General features: G+C 37.8%; 1 protein-coding gene across 2 annotated transcripts; it reads right to left on the bottom strand.

Annotated features, from left to right (window-relative positions):
• Positions 1-3: 3 nt before the first annotated feature.
• Positions 4-10,020, bottom strand: zgc:65811 (uncharacterized protein LOC393524 homolog). 2 transcript variants are annotated; one of them, XM_042393854.1, is made up of 9 exons: positions 9,910-10,020; positions 9,539-9,645; positions 8,867-8,972; positions 8,657-8,754; positions 4,803-4,877; positions 4,593-4,694; positions 4,255-4,350; positions 3,912-3,995; positions 4-1,473 (listed from the first exon to the last, which is right to left on the bottom strand). In XM_042393854.1, the coding sequence occupies exons 2-9, from the start codon at positions 9,602-9,604 to the stop codon at positions 1,384-1,386; spliced, it is 717 nt and encodes a 238-aa protein (XP_042249788.1). In that variant the 5' UTR covers positions 9,605-9,645; positions 9,910-10,020; the 3' UTR covers positions 4-1,383. The 2 variants fall into 2 exon arrangements, with proteins under 2 accessions (XP_042249788.1, XP_042249787.1); XM_042393853.1 differs by lacking the exon at positions 4-1,473 and adding an exon at positions 1,480-2,526.
• Between the last annotated feature and the right edge of the window lie 5,765 nt (positions 10,021-15,785).

Genomic DNA, 15,785 nt, shown 5'->3' with positions numbered 1-15,785 from the left:
AAGTCTTGGTGAAGAGGAAAAAAGCCCTCAGTGGAATATTTATTTCTAAAATTGTGAGCTTTAACAACATAACCACAACAATATAGTGCAATGCAATTATTTCTACTACACAGTACAGAGAAAGAAAACAAGCAATATAAGGCATTTAAACATTTCTCTTTCTATACTGAACTCTTCTTGTGCTTTTATTTGGTCACAGAAGCTTTTGACGGGAACAGACACCCAAGGGAATGGAAAAAGTGTAACTATTATGTGCGTTAATGGCAAGATGTTTTTCCTCAGTATCAAAACAGCTTTCACAGGAATGCAGCACTTAATGCTTCACAGCTCTAAAGCAATTCAGTTCAGGTGTTATATAACTAGTTTAATAGCCTCAAACAGAACTTGATGACATTTTTTGTCACGCTAAAGAATGCCCTTGACTTTATGTTGTGGCCAGTCTGTGTGGCACTTTGGACACATCATGAATAAAAGAAAATGAAATATACCAACACACTGTCATATGTAACACTACAGCTCTATAGAACAGAAATGAATTAGCAGTAACAAAACAGCAAAGCTAACTGCAACTATTACCCTGGCACACTTATTAGCGGGTGATAATTCAAGCTAACATCTTAATGTAATAGGCTCCCATTTCAGTGTCAGCACTGTAATTTCACCTAACCTCAGAGGAAAGCTTATGAAATGAATATAACCGTATTTTTTTTAAAAGCTCCCTTTTGCATATATACATTACGTTTTAACGCTATAACATTCACCACTGGCCGTGGGGTCATTTAAATCACCACCCAGTGTATTCAACTTTTTCCACTTGCAGCAACAGACAAAAGCAACAAAACGCTGGCTGCCATCTCAATGGTAGAACACACTGCATATTATGATAACTGCTGAAATGTGAAACAGAAATGTGGAAATTTGACAGAAATAAGCAGTCTCCTATTCTCCTTCCAGCTGAGTTTGTCATTAAAATGGATGTGTTGCTCTCATCCTCGATTACTTATGGTACGCTAACAATGATCTAGAGGCTTGTCAGACTAGTGCGCACATGCTGTCCAGCTGTGACAGTTTCTAGCTAGATGAATAATAGCTAATTATAAGCAACATCCATTTCACCAAGAGCAAATGTATGATTCTTTTTAAGGCACAATGAAATATTTATGGTTGTCAACAGCTCTAAACAAATTATTAGGATAATGTAATGTTTTAGGGTATAAAAATGCTTTTTAACACAATTCTTGTTCAACTCTAAAACTAGTGCCAGGAGTAATTCACATACAGAGGAAAATCTGTAAACATCGATCTGCTTGTTGATCCTGAATTCCAGCGATGGTCTTTGTTGAGGAGGCAGAAGCGAGCAGCGTTGAAATTTGAATCCTCTTCTTAGTACACTTTGGAATAATACTCAGTGATTGCCTGCTGGCCTTTCTTGATCGCTTGCAGGAGGACAATGGAGCAGATCAGGGTGGTAATCTGTCACGCAGACACAGAGGGTGGAGTGGAAGTAAAGAGCAGGGATGGTACAAAGAGCTGTGCAATGAACAACTTGCTCCTCCTCTTATCATCTCCATGTTTAAACCACAGCCACAGAATGAGTTAGTGTGAAAGAGAGAGAGACGTAGCACTTTCCTTCCCCTGCTATCAATCTACACACAGCCACAAAAGAGAGAAGCTTGCATGAGACAGAAAAAAAGGCAAAATGTTTAGTGAGGAATAAGTAGACACCTAAAGGAAGAATCCAACCTTGTATAAATATTCTTTAACTGATTTGTGATGTGAAGAGCATGCCAGGAATTAGTTGGTGATGAAGGGCAATATTTAACTTTTGGGTGTTGCCTTCTGTGCTTGAACCTGTCTCACCAGCTCACCACATGAAGTTGATTTACTTTGAATTATTGTAGCCTCCTCAGACAATCGATGAGTAATAATGAGTTAATAGTAGGGTAGAAAAGATTTTAAAAAGGCTTAAAATTGCATCGTCTTACATACAACCCTCCATGGTTATATAAAACCCCCATAGTCTGTTTTGAAGATGTGTTGTGTGATCATTATGGATCATCAGCATTTGGTCAATTGTCTGGGAGTATAAGAGACACAATAGAGGAGTTTTAACTGTGTCTTAGGACTTTTAGGGTGGATTTTTCCTTTTAAAAGGGAGCTGAAGACACCCAGCAGTGACCATGCCTAGAAGAGTTCAGCAATGAAGAGAAATGATAAAAACATGTGTTTGTACTCTCTATGCCAGGGCATAAAATAAAAATAAAAAATCAAGACAGCATGACAGTGAGAGTGAAAACTGACAAGAGCACAATCAACCTAAGCCACAGGGATGTTAGCCACAGTGAGAGGGGTGAAGACGACTGGGTCTTGGTCAAGATGGGGGTAAGAGGTGGAGACAAATTCAGGTTGAGGTGGTGGAGGGTTAACCAAGGCTGCAGTAGACGGACTCAGGATGATGTACTGAGGAGCTGAGGTGGAAATACGAAGACTTTTGGAGAGGATGGCGCTGCAAATCAAAGCTATGCTCTTTGGGAACAAATGATTCAGGAGAAAAGAGGTGTGAAGAAAAACAAATTCAGAACAAGGCAGGAGGAAGGGGTGTTAAATCAAAGAGAAAAAGAGGAGTGCACAGTGGTTAGAACACTATCATTAACTTTATGACAAACTTGAACAACAGGAGCAAAAGACAAAATTAAGATTGTCTATAGGCACACAACTGAATGCAGTTATTTTCAGCAAGACAGCAGTCTCACTTTTCTTCAGTACTGTGTTTTGACTGTCATTTAATGCTATTAAGCATATTTTGAATGCTGTTCACCATTAATTACTGCTCAAACATGACAATTTCAAAGCATTTCGGGGTTGTGGCGAGGAGGACTCGAAAATATGCTTTCACTTTTTTAAAAGTGAGAAAGTGGAACTGTAGATAAGCTAGTTATGCCTCAATGTTCCTTAAATCAAAAGTGACAGCTAAACTACAGTGTGTTATGTTTTTTTTGTCATCAGCATGTGGCTCCATAGCTGCAATGTCTTTCAGTCCAACACTTTGGTCTAGACTGAAATATCTCCACAACTAGATTGCTATCAAATTTTGTACAGACTTTCATGTTCCCCAGAGGATAAATCCTAGTGACTGATGACTTTCCCTCCAGCGCTACCAGCAGGTTGACATTTCTGCTACAGATATTCAAGGTCTGTAGAAGATTTTTTTCCCAATACTTTGATTTATAACCAAATACCTGCAAAACTCATGACATTCCTGTCAACCTCAGCTGTACAGGCTAAACTAGGATGATAATCCTGGTAAATTATTACATACCAGCCAAACATCAGGATGTGAGCATTGTCATCATGAGCATGTTAGCATGCTGATGTTTGTCTTGTTAATCATCAAATTATAAATCAAGTTTTTTAATTCCTATTTCCTGGGTTTCATGTTTTGTAATTCTTAAAAACAAACAATCATAATTTTATTTAGAAAAAAAATAAAACCCCAAATGATGAACCATTAGTATGAAATGTTTGAGTGTAGGGTCTGGTATGATCTCCTCAAGATACCCTTTTAAGTGGATAACATGTTGCCTCTGCCTTTGTCCCTGCAGGCCACTGTGCCCTCTTTGACTGTGAGCCAATCACAACACAACAAAGCATTGTTATCTGGCTTCTGATTGGTTGTCTGTAATTGCATCTCTATACAATTCAGTATTATCTACAGTACATCTCTGCTCTAATTTGTATTTTCTTGCACTTCATGATGATGCACTGAACTGTAGTTATGTGAATGGCACGGAGTATTTGTTTCTGAAAATAGGCTGGTGATTTTTTTCCTGATGAAAATGCTTTTTTTTTTGTTTTGTTTGGTAAATAGTATGGAAGTATGGAAATGGGCAGCATGCAACACATTTGCCTACCAAAAGAGCTCCAGTTCCAATGAAGATACCCATCACCAGTGGTGCCTTGCGGTTAAATACATCCAAGATGATCCCAGGACAGTTCTGTAAGAAGATGAAGACAGAGAAACTGTGAGCATGCTGGGACATGGACAGTAGCTAACCCAGATTCTGCAGAATATAGCAGTTCAATTTCCAGTGCTAGGAGCACAGAAATAGATTCATTTGTTAAACTAAAGTCAACCTACATTGTTGTGAGCGAACACATAAAACTCAAAGATGAACTCAAAACTATGAGTTGCATAATAAATACACTCTATTACCAACTTCATTAGAACGACCCCCAATCTTGGCACCAACTTACAGGCATGACTAGGTGCTCAAGGATCCCATCTGGTGAAGGACAGGTCTGTTTAGCCAACTCCAACACCGGGATTCCTGTCACTCCACAGCAGTGAAGCTATAGAGCAGAGCAAGAAGGAGACAGATTAAAGACACTCAATAAATCCTCAAAATTTGATTAAAAAAACCATCATATTTGACATTTCACATTATATCACTAATAAACTGCACAAAAAAGTACAGAGGAAGGATCAAGTAACACAAGTTAGAAAAGCATTAAGTAGAAAACACAATGAGACAAAGATAAACTGTGCTAGATCAGAGTGGATAGGTAAGGGAATGGTCAGAGTTTTCACTCACCATCTTGTGGGTGAATGTGAGTGTGACACCAATGGCTGGGTCTCCATTGCTCAAATACAGAGCATACATGCTACTGTAGAACTCCACAATCTGCGCCCCAACCTGAATGAAAAATAAAACATCAAGGTCATAAACAGTAACTGATTTTTTAAAACTTATCTTTCATCCCTGTTTTGTAATCCTCTCGTCCTTTTCCCATTTCCCTCTCACCTCATCACTCCTTGAATAAGCGAGCACTCCAACAGCAACTTCAGCAGCAGCCAGAATGACCAGAAGGACAGAGAACTGAAAAGAGAGGAAGAGGTAAATAAACCTAACTATAAGACATTCATGAGTTTGAGTTTATTTATTTGCACAGGTTCTAATCAAACAAAAAATTACAAACAAGAAAAAAAAATCAATGTGCAGGAAAAAAGGCCAGTGGGCTTATTTATCACCTCTATCTAAATAATATACTTACATAAATATAAAAGAAAAAGAAGGTCAGACTATTAAAACATCAAATAGGATTATAAAACCAAAATTAAAGTCTTTTAAAAAATGCTGTAAAAGGACTTAAGAGTGAATCTAAGAGTTAGTTATATAAATAAGATCTAAAATGATCTGGAACATTTCCCTTCTTCAATTGTGTATATACACACACACACACACACACACACACACACACACACACACACACACACACATATATATATATATATGGAAAATATCATAGATTGTGAGAAGTTGAGTTTAGAGTCAAGGAGTTTGAAATAGAGGAGCTGTTGAGGAGCAAAGATCTGAGCAGGTTTCAATCCTGAGCAAGTGTTTTTGTTGAAGAAAGATTGTGTGAAGAGTTGTGGTAAATGTACTTGCCCATATTATATTTCAATATAAAAAGTAAGGATAAATTAAAGAATAAAAAAGAGTATGAAGACATTGTCAACAAAATAGCCTAATTTGCTAATTATACCAATAGATTTGGTGACTTTTACTAACATACTAACATAATCAGCATGTCCTTTCCAGTTCAGGTTATCGTCAATGATTATTCCAAGGAACTTAGTTTTTTATTTTTTTTTAGTTTTTACTTGAAGTGTGTCATTACCCTCAAGTAAGATCTTAGATGAGTTTTGACAATATGTTTTTTTCCCACTGAAAATAGTAACATTTGATTTTGTAATATTTAGAGACAGTTTGTCTACTTTAAAGCATTCTGCATAAGCAGATAAACCAGAGTTACCATCTTTAATCAATGACTGAAAATTTGAGTGCGACAGAAATCAAGGTTGTGTCATCTGCAGACATTATGAGAGAGACTATGTTGGACATGTTTGGTAAATCATTTATATAAATGAGGGGTGATAAGAATAAATAATGGATAATAAAGGATAATAACAGGAATGGACCCATGGTGCACACCAAACTGCAAGTTTGCTTTGTGGGAATGGCAACCCAACATCTTAACAAACTGTCCTCTGTTACAAATATATGAGTTTAATCCTAATATCACTGTGTCCACAAAACCAGGTTTCTGCAGTTTACTTCATAGAATGTAATTATTCACTGTATCAAATGCTTTTGATTGATCTAGATGAAACAGGTTAATAATCAGTTAAACACACATCAACTTCATAAAAATATAGTTAGAAGCTCTCCTAAAAAAATTGGGGTAAAATTACTATTTTTACTAAAAAACTATTCACCTTGCCAGCCACTGAGGAATTTAACTTATAAAACTACTCTTGACTGACTATCATCTAATTATCATTTACAGCTTTTGTTACATGTTCAGGCTGATATACTTCATAAATCATGATGTAGAGGCAGGCAGTTTCTTTCATATCAATATGAGTCGTAATAACAGTTTACTTCCTTGTCAGTTGCCTTGAGCCTCAAATCATCCTCATATTCACAACATGGCTGCCATTAGGGTTCGCTAATGGTGGTGATAGATGTGTCAAGGTCTTCTCCAGGTTGAATCGGAATAAACTGGTGCAATTTGTTGCGGTGCTAAAGTCTTTTCCATTACATTTATGTGTTGCAAATCAGACTTTTCATCTGCGTCATAGCCTGTTCCTTCCTACACTACACACGCTCTTTGTGCTATGTAACAGTTAAGGAATGCCTCTAGATTCTCCCACAGGAACACTGAGACGAGACTATGAGATAAAATCATTAAAGATCAGGGGAAATCAGGGGAAAAGGAATGAAAGAGGCATTCGAAGAGGTGACCACAGATGTTTTAACAAATTTGTGCATGTTTGAATTTGCAACACATTTTAACCCCACTGTTTGATAGTTTATTATGCTCACATTGTTGGGGACAAAACCTCACACGCCATACTAAAATCTGTGCTTGGAAGAGCGTACATTTTGCCACCCCAAGAAAGGGTGATGAATGAAAACAAGGGGTTGCTGAGTGCCAAATAAAGACAAAGGTCAAATGTGAAGAATCCCAGATATTCAGAGGTCTCACCAGAGGCAGAGCTATGAGTTACTAAGAGGCTCCCCTTATATTCCTCAATCCTCCCTCACATCTCTTATTTTCCCCACAGGTGTGTTGTGGGACTTTCCCAACATGAAACTGAGACAGTTTAAATAGTATGTGGTTAAGTCTTTCAGTTTCAATACTTTTTGTGTATGTATGGACAAAATGTGTCTGCAGGTTTCAGGAAGTATAATAATAATAATAATAATAATAATAATAATAATAATGACACTGAACCACGAGAGGTAGCAGGTGATTTAAAGCACAAGGTGAAGAGATTGAGTTATGACAAAACACAATGTTCTAACTCACAAGACACCAAATACTTTACACATCCGGGTATTGGTAAAAAAAAAAAAAAATCGTTCATAAACTGCAGCAACACACATGTTGTAATGTCTCTGTGGTCTGCTTTATGCTGGTCAGACAAAAAGGCCTTTAAAGAACACAAAACATGAATTATGTGAATTATGCCAGCTAACCATGGCTCTGCAGCATCATGAAAGTTCTGGGGAACATAAAAAAACCTCAGCCCCTTCTACGGGCAGATGCAGCAATTGTACTTTTTGTACTTGATTTGACGACACTGCACAGGATGTGGCACTTCTACCTGCAGCTGTTCTTATCTACTACTGTAGATAACACTGAACATTTGGCCTTGAATTAAAAATAGGCTTCTGTCTCTGAAAGAAAACAATTCAGTCTCTTTAATTATTAATGGTTTGTTTGACCATTTAGCCTTTAAGCGACTGTAGTATTAGTACTCACTGAGCAGACTTTGAACTCATTTTGTCATGTCTGATTATCGATTTCTTTCACACATATAAATTTAATTTTCTAGAGATTTTGTTGAACATAGTTTCTTTTAAATTTGCTTTTTAAAAGAAATCACTTGCACTACCATACTATCACTTCATAATTCATAACTTCTGTAAAGTAGCAATTACTACAAAGTTCTTTGACTGTCTGAGTGGTTCCTGTTTTAGATGCTCTTAAGAGGAATATCAGTTATGTGGCTTTTGGCCAGAGGAACTTGTGTAAACTCTGAAGCAAGTATGGCTTTGCAAGCTCCGACACTGAAGATGCGGGCAGACAAAATAACATCTAAAACCTGGGCTTTGTTGCTTTTACATTATTTCTGTGACTGTGGAACCAACATGTTAAGAGAGAAAGCTAGGAAACATATGAACTAAGAGCTCAAGAAAAGGAGACTGTAAGGGCACTGTATTTCCAAATAATGTAAATCTAAAATAATAGGTAGTTTATCACATTTGCTGTTTCTGTTATTTTGTCCTTCAACTCCACAGTATGTTTCACAACTGTTATCTGTCGACTGCTACATATTTCTTGAGTGGAGTAAGATACATAGCAGTGTAATGGACAAAATTGTTTCCTTAGATCACCCTTCAACTTAGTCCACTCAAGGATTCTACAAGATCTTCCAGGTAAATCCTAAGTTAATTTTGGATTTCAATAGTAGACGCAGTATTTCCATTGTGTAAGACAGGTTATTGTAACCACACAACAGGATACAAAAACTTGGCTGTGGCCTCAGTTTACAAGGAAATTACTGTGTGAAGAAAAAATGGCTCACCACTTGCAGAGCGCATCGTTTCTCGTTGCAGGCACCATAGTCTCCAAACGCTACCACAATCAGCATCACTGCACCGAGAGCTATCAGTACCGTCACACCTAATTAAAAAAGAGAGAGAGAGAGAGAGAGAGAAACAAGTCACTGAATATATAATTGTAAGCAGTCTTCATGCATTTTTTTTTTTAGGTGAAAGGACACAAATTCACTCACCCATAACAAATGCACTCGAGTTGAGGGCATCTATTTCAAAGATGCCTCTGGTGTTAGCGCTGAATCTTAGCCACAAACCAAGACCCAAGAAGACCATACCTACCACCTGAAACACAGGAGATGAAACTAGAGCGTTAACCACCAACATCTGCAAGCTACATGTCAACCTTTGATGTTGGTTTCACATCACATATTTAATGTGGTTTAGTCAGACGCAAAGGCAGACATTTAGGACAAACTCCTGTCAAACAACAAAAATACACTGAAACTGAAAAAAGCATTTTAAAATAGGGTATGAATGAACAAGTGTGATCTCTCTTTTATCTTGTGTAATAGTAATAGCATATAATAGTAGGATATAGTTGGATACTGCATCGTTAAGCACTGGCTGGTATTGTTTATTTCAAGAAATGAAAGTAGAAAGGTAACCTGAGCTGGAGGGTTCCACAGAAATGAAACCACAATCCAACAATGGGACACCCTTGGGCACCTTAGTGAACTACACTCTAACAACTTGGAATTTGACTTAGGAAACAACCCACGCATGCATGTATCTTACAGGCATTTTCCCAAGGGTGGTGGTTGGGGGGGGGGGGGGGGGGGGGGGGGGGGGGGGGGGGGATTGTCTTTGTTTTCTCAAAACTGCGTGGTATCAAAATTTGACAGACTTACCGCAAAGATGAGGTTGAAAATGAAGAGGATATATTTGCAGAAGAGGCCACATCCGTCCAGTGCCATGATGACCAGCGGTTTGTTTTGGTGTGAGCACTTGTTAATGTCTGTAAGGTGTAATAAAGGAATTACCTCATCACTTCTGCAAGCCTGTTGCGTGGCCACTTTTACGTATATGTAAAATACACATGTACACACATGCTAAACTCTTATATTTCATCTGTAAATGTCGTATTGAGCTATTGGTACAACGTTTACACGTGTAACAGCACTGTTAAAACGTCGCACTGTTGCTATTTCTTTTAAGAGAACATTAGCTTCAGCATTACAGTAATGCGACACACGAAATGATCTGCAAACGAAATAAATACCTGTATTTGTAAAAGGCTTCCGTAGTCCTTCTGCTGACCAGTAAGTGTAAACAGGACACCCACAGTTTCCGAGTCCAATGTCTCAGTGTTGCTGCATATTCACTTTATGTGCGCTATGCCCCGCCTTCTTGCCTCCGCTCACTAATTTTAATTGGCTTAAAGGTGTGACTGACACGAGGCGACACCTATGAACAGAGGAGGGGACGCATGATACGTGAAATGAAACTTTAGGAAATGAAAGTTAAGAACTATCAAAGGCGTGGTTATGTTGTGAGTGACGGTTAACGGATGAACTAACTAGTCTTTTTTTTAATAATCTGAGGTGGCACAAACAAAAAAACAAAGGGATTCATTATCAAAAGTTGGGCCAAAGAGTATATTGTATTGTGATTGTTTATCATTATTCTGTATTGGCGACCTATTACTTATTAGCATGGGCAGAAACAGAGATGTTAATTATACAGAATATACACTCACCAAGCATTTTATTAGAAACACCTACACACCTGCTTATTCATGCAATGATCCAAACAGCCAATCAAGTGGCAGCACAGGTCAGGCGCTTCAGTTAATGTTCACGTCAAACACCAGAATGGGGATAACATGTGATCTCTATGACTTTGACTATGGCATGATTTATGGTGCCAGAGTATTTTTTAAACTGCTGATCTCCAGGGATTTTCACACTCAAAAGTCTCTAGAGTTTACCCAGAATAATGCGAAAAACAAAAAAAACATTCAGTGGTCAGCAGTTCTGGATGAAAGACAGAAACACCTTGCTGATGAGAGAGGTCGGAGGAGAATGGCCAGACTGGTAGGAGCTGACAGAAAGGCTACAGTAACTCACATAATCACTCTTTAAAACTATGGTGAGCAGAAAAGCATCTCAGAATTCACAACACCTTGAACCTTGAGGCGGACGGACTACAACAGAAGACTAAGGTGTGTTCCACTCCTGTCAGCCAAGAACAGAAATCTGAGGCTGCAGTGGGCACAAGCTCACCAAAACTGGATAGCTGGAAAAACATAGCCTGGTCTGATTAATCTCGATTTCTGCTGAGGCACGCAGATGGTAGGGTCAGAATTTGGCATCAACAGCATGAATCCATGGTCCCAACCTGCCCTATATCAACAGTCCAAGTTGCTGCTGGTAGTGGTGTAATGGTGTGGGGAATGTTTCCTTGGCACATTTGAGGCCCCTTAATACCAATCAATCATCGTTTGAATGCCACAGCCTATCTGAGTATTGTTGCTGACTTCTAATGGCTACTTCCAGCATAATAATGCACCATGTCACAAAACAAAAGTCGTCTCAAACTGGTTTCATGAACATGACAGTGAGTTCAGTGTACTTCAGTGGCCTCCACACCACATCTGAATCCAATCGAACACCCGTGGGATGTGGTAGAACGGGAGATTTGCAGCATAAATGTGCAGCCGACAAATCTGCAGAAATTATGTGATGCATCATGTCAACATGGAGAATCTTAAAGGAATGTTGCCAACATCCTGTGGGATCCATGCCACGAAGAACTGAGTTACCCAGTATGAGTATGGTGCTAGAGTGTATATCAAATGAATACATGAAATTTTCCATTCTTGTAATTGTGAAACTTAAAATCTATCCGAGAATAACTTCCTTATTCTCGGATAGATTTTAAGTTTCACAATAGAAAAAGAGAGGATATGTGGTCATGAACACCTGCATACACACACACACACACACACACACACACACACACACACACACACACACACACACACACACACAGTGTAAATTCATGCCACTGAAAATGGTGCACAGCAGGATACATTTCAGGCAGATAACATCAATGAGAAAACCTCAGGCCAAGATTGTATCTCAAAGACTTGATTTACATATTCTTCTTGTCAGCTTACTCAACAATAATGCACAAAATGCAAAAACAAAAAAAAAACCCAATATAAAATGTGTTCCATTTAGGAAATAAAGTATGTAAAGTAGAAATGTTCATGAAATTTAAGGAGCAAAAAAAGAAAATAATGATTATATAAGAACCCTGTACGATCATTTGTAATGTGTTTTACATTTTTCCATTTTTTTTAGAAAACAAAAACGGAGAGAAAACATTTTATAGGGTGGAGTCAACTAAAATGGGCCACTTTTTGGTAAATGATTTATAAGACCATCAAATATGCATGACATCTAATGATATTTTTATAAATTGGCATGGGTCTCTTAAATATTTATTTGTTTAAAAAAATTGTGAAAAAGTATAATTGCTCGGGAATTTTGAGAGTTAGAGTATCAGCAAGTTCCCTCTTGAGCTACTACACGATGTTCAGTTAAAATGGGCCAATATAAAGAGAGAACAACACAGTCATTTCAGCTGAAATCATTGAAAAATGCATTTAGAAATGAAATGATCAAGTCGTATGGGTGCGTGTTTCTGTGCATTAGTTTCTTTGTGTGTGTGTTTGTGTGTGTGTAGATGCATGCTTGTGTCAAACATTTTGTTAAAAATCTTTGACAACAAAAACATAACACCAAAAAGAATGAACATTTCCTGTAGCTAGGTCTTAACATGGCATGTCGTCAGATCTTGTTAGGTCATGTTAGGTCTTGTCCTGTGTTCCCTTTCAAACACAGTCTTTGCAGAGGTAACCATCTTCATCCCTGGACATCTCTTTTGGTAAGGGGGAAACCTCTTTTGGACTGGAGCTTGATAAGACCAGCCAGTTCTTTCTCAGATTCCTCTGGCAGGTATTGCTTCCTCCCAGATGCATAGCCTGAGCCAGCAATTTTACCGCTAATTCACCTTTGCAAAGTGTTTTTTGGAATATTCAAAGCCCTTGCTAAAAAGTGAACATTTGGTGTCTTCCCTCTCTCAACTATCTCCTGTACTCATTATTGGCACCCTCATTCTGTCCTTTCTCCACTGGCTGCACTGTTATCTTCCTTCCTTTCCCTGTCTTTTTCTCTTCTCTCTTCTTCTCTCTCTTTTTCGCTTCTCTGCCTGTCCCCCTGCCATACTGTCTGCAACACATCATTTTAAAGAAGATTGTTAAGATTTTGCATGTATACACACCTTAAATACCTACCTAAAATGTACCAAAAATGACTCTTTTCACAAAAATCTAAGTACTATATCTCTGACAGCCTTCATGTAACGCTCTGCCCCGCCCCCCAAAGCAACCTCAGACCAATCAAAACTATTATTACATGTCAAGTAATGTTGTAGCAACAATGCAAGATCAGTTATTGTGATTGGCTTTAAAATTTTAAAGGGCTATGATGCTCCAACTTTATCTGGCCCATTTTACATAATGTATTGTAACGTATTGGAGGTGAAAATACATCCCTCAGACACACACTTGTCTTTAAAATCAGCAATATAGTGTGACTTCTATCTTTCATGGGGGCCATTGAACATTCAAACAGGTTTTTCTTGCCATAATCATTCCTCTTGTTCATAATGACCATTAAGAGATCCTTTATAATCCAATTTCAATGTAAGTGATGGGGGACAAAATCCACAGCCCTCCTTGTGTACAAAAGATGTATTTAAAAGTTTATTTGAAGCTAATATAAGGCTTCAGCCATCCAAATGAGTCAAATCAAGTCAATATCTTTCAACTTTACAGTCTTTCTAGTGCCAAAGTCCCTCTTTTATGGGATCCTTACACTACAGCTGAACAAGAAAACACAGTCTTTTACTAAAAAGACTGTAACTGTGGAAGATATCCACTGTATTTGACTAACTCAGATGGCTGAAGCCTCATATTATTTTCATTATCTTGCTCAGGACTGTGGATTTTGTCCCTTGCCACTTACACTGTAAGTGCATTTGAAGGGGATCCTCTGATGGTCAGTATGAACAAGAGCAGCAAATCAATGCTCATATAGAGCAGCAAATCATCTCATTTAAGAAGCTAAAATCAGATCATGTTTGACATTATTGCTTTAAAAATAGCTGAAATGATGATCAAAATAGCTGCCTCTTAATTTTCAGTCAACTGACTAATTAATTAATTAGTCATTAATTGACTAATTGTTTCAAATGTTCTAAATTGAACTTTTGGGGGCTGTGTGAGATCTCTAAAGTATGTTTCTTAAAGTAGAAGTGTTTCAACTGACCTGTGTGACAAATGAACCTGTGCTTCCGTCCTGCACACGATACTGGTATCCACAAATACACACTAATGGTCAAAGTTGAAAGTGTATGAAAAATTTAAAGTTTTATAACACAAAAGGACGTATTATGTGTATACTATTATAGTGTGCAATGTGGAGACTACAGGAGAATTAAAACTATAAGAGATACACAGTGCCACTAAAATACAGATGTTCCTACAGATACCATAACTGGTGTATTTTCACCACCAGTATCTTTTCATGACCCGTGAGGTCTGTGGCTGTTTTAAGTAATGACTTCTACGGACTCTTGTAGCCTCAGTCAGTGAAACAGGCGGTTGTGTGGAGTGATGTGACCTCTCTGCCGTCCATCATCACAGGTTCAGTGGGTGGCAGAGGGACAGGCAGCAGGAGAGAGATGTAGCTTGATAGAGTGAGTCACACGGACGGACAGAGACAGCACACACAAACACACACACACACACACACACACACACACACATTTACACATTGGCAGTCGGCCCAAAGTGACAGCAATCATCTGTTCTGCAGCAGGCAGGTGAAGTGAGGAATCACTGCAGATCTTATCACATGATAAGTGTGTGTGACAGAAAAGACACAGCATTTCTCTCACTGATATATCTCTCATCTCTCAGTTACTGCAGCTTTGCCACCATGAACCTTTCTACACAGCAGCAGCCATATTTGTTTACTGTTGCTTGTGTATGAATTATATGACAACAATTTCACAAGAGGGTACTGATTTTTTTTTATTTCTCTCAAGATGGAAATGAGAAATCAGAAGCCATGACACTTAAAACCCACCAGGTGGCGCAAAAACATTACAAACATGACTGTACTGTATCTCATTCCTTCAAAACATTCAGAGACCAGGTGCCTGCCTGCTGTTCTTTTAATTTAATTTAATTTAATTTTGGTAAGTAGGAGCTTTTATCTGAGTTTACATGCACATATACATAGTTTACTATAAATATAACTGAATTTGTGGACTGAAAATACTGTTAAGAGATATCCAAATTACCCAAAATGTTATGCACATCCTCATGCAAATATGTACGAAAATGTCCTTGCATTATATAATTTCCCAAACTGGGAATGCATTGTTTTTGTGAATGTAAAAACACGTGTATAATGTGTTGCAGACCTTGGAGCAGATACATAAACGCACACATTTTAACTCTTTTACTTGTGATTAACTAATGATAGTAACATATAAGCCTATATGTAACAAAATAAATGTAGCCTGCATTTTATATACTTAACCCTTACATACTGTTCAGGTTGAAATTCGACCCAATTTTACATTTGAGAGCAGCAAAATCACCCATAACACTTTTTTTTTTCTTTTTAGCCTGAAATTTGATGACTTCTCCTAATGTGACCCAGATTATACAAACATAGAAATATTTCAATTTTTTAAAGGCATTTTTGTGCAGCTGATACATATTTTTGTAGAGCGTGTTTGACCCATATTTATTCAAAAAATACCACTAGAACCATTATATAGTGTGTTGTAAATGTTTTTCTCTCCATAAACAAAAAGCATAAAAACCAAAGAATAAACTCTATCTGCTCTCTGAAAGCTTCATTAAGGATTAATCGCACATTGATCTGTGCCTAATGAGGTATTTATGAAGGATTTGTGGTTCAGAAATTTGGCAGAGGCTGATTATGAGTGTGAAGGGTCAGAATATGAACAGTATATGAGGGTTAATATTTGTCTTGATAGTGAACATCTTCA

This window comes from Thunnus maccoyii, chromosome 18 (assembly GCF_910596095.1).
Source record: "Thunnus maccoyii chromosome 18, fThuMac1.1, whole genome shotgun sequence".
Lineage (NCBI taxonomy): Eukaryota > Metazoa > Chordata > Actinopteri > Scombriformes > Scombridae > Thunnus > Thunnus maccoyii.
Note: the sequence above shows the minus strand (reverse complement) of the source record. Positions and strands in the feature narration are given on the sequence as shown.

Bases quoted from the DNA above. Each gene is read 5' to 3' on its own strand.
- zgc:65811 (XM_042393853.1), bottom strand. From the start codon at position 9,604: ATGGCACTGGACGGATGTGGCCTCTTCTGCAAATATATCCTCTTCATT. The intron at 8,973-9,538 runs GTAAGTCTGTCA...CCTGTGTTTCAG, and splicing joins TTTTCAACCTCATCTTTGCG to GTGGTAGGTATGGTCTTCTT. The intron at 3,996-4,254 runs GTAAGTTGGTGC...ATCTTCTTACAG, and splicing joins TTGAGCACCTAGTCATGCCT to AACTGTCCTGGGATCATCTT.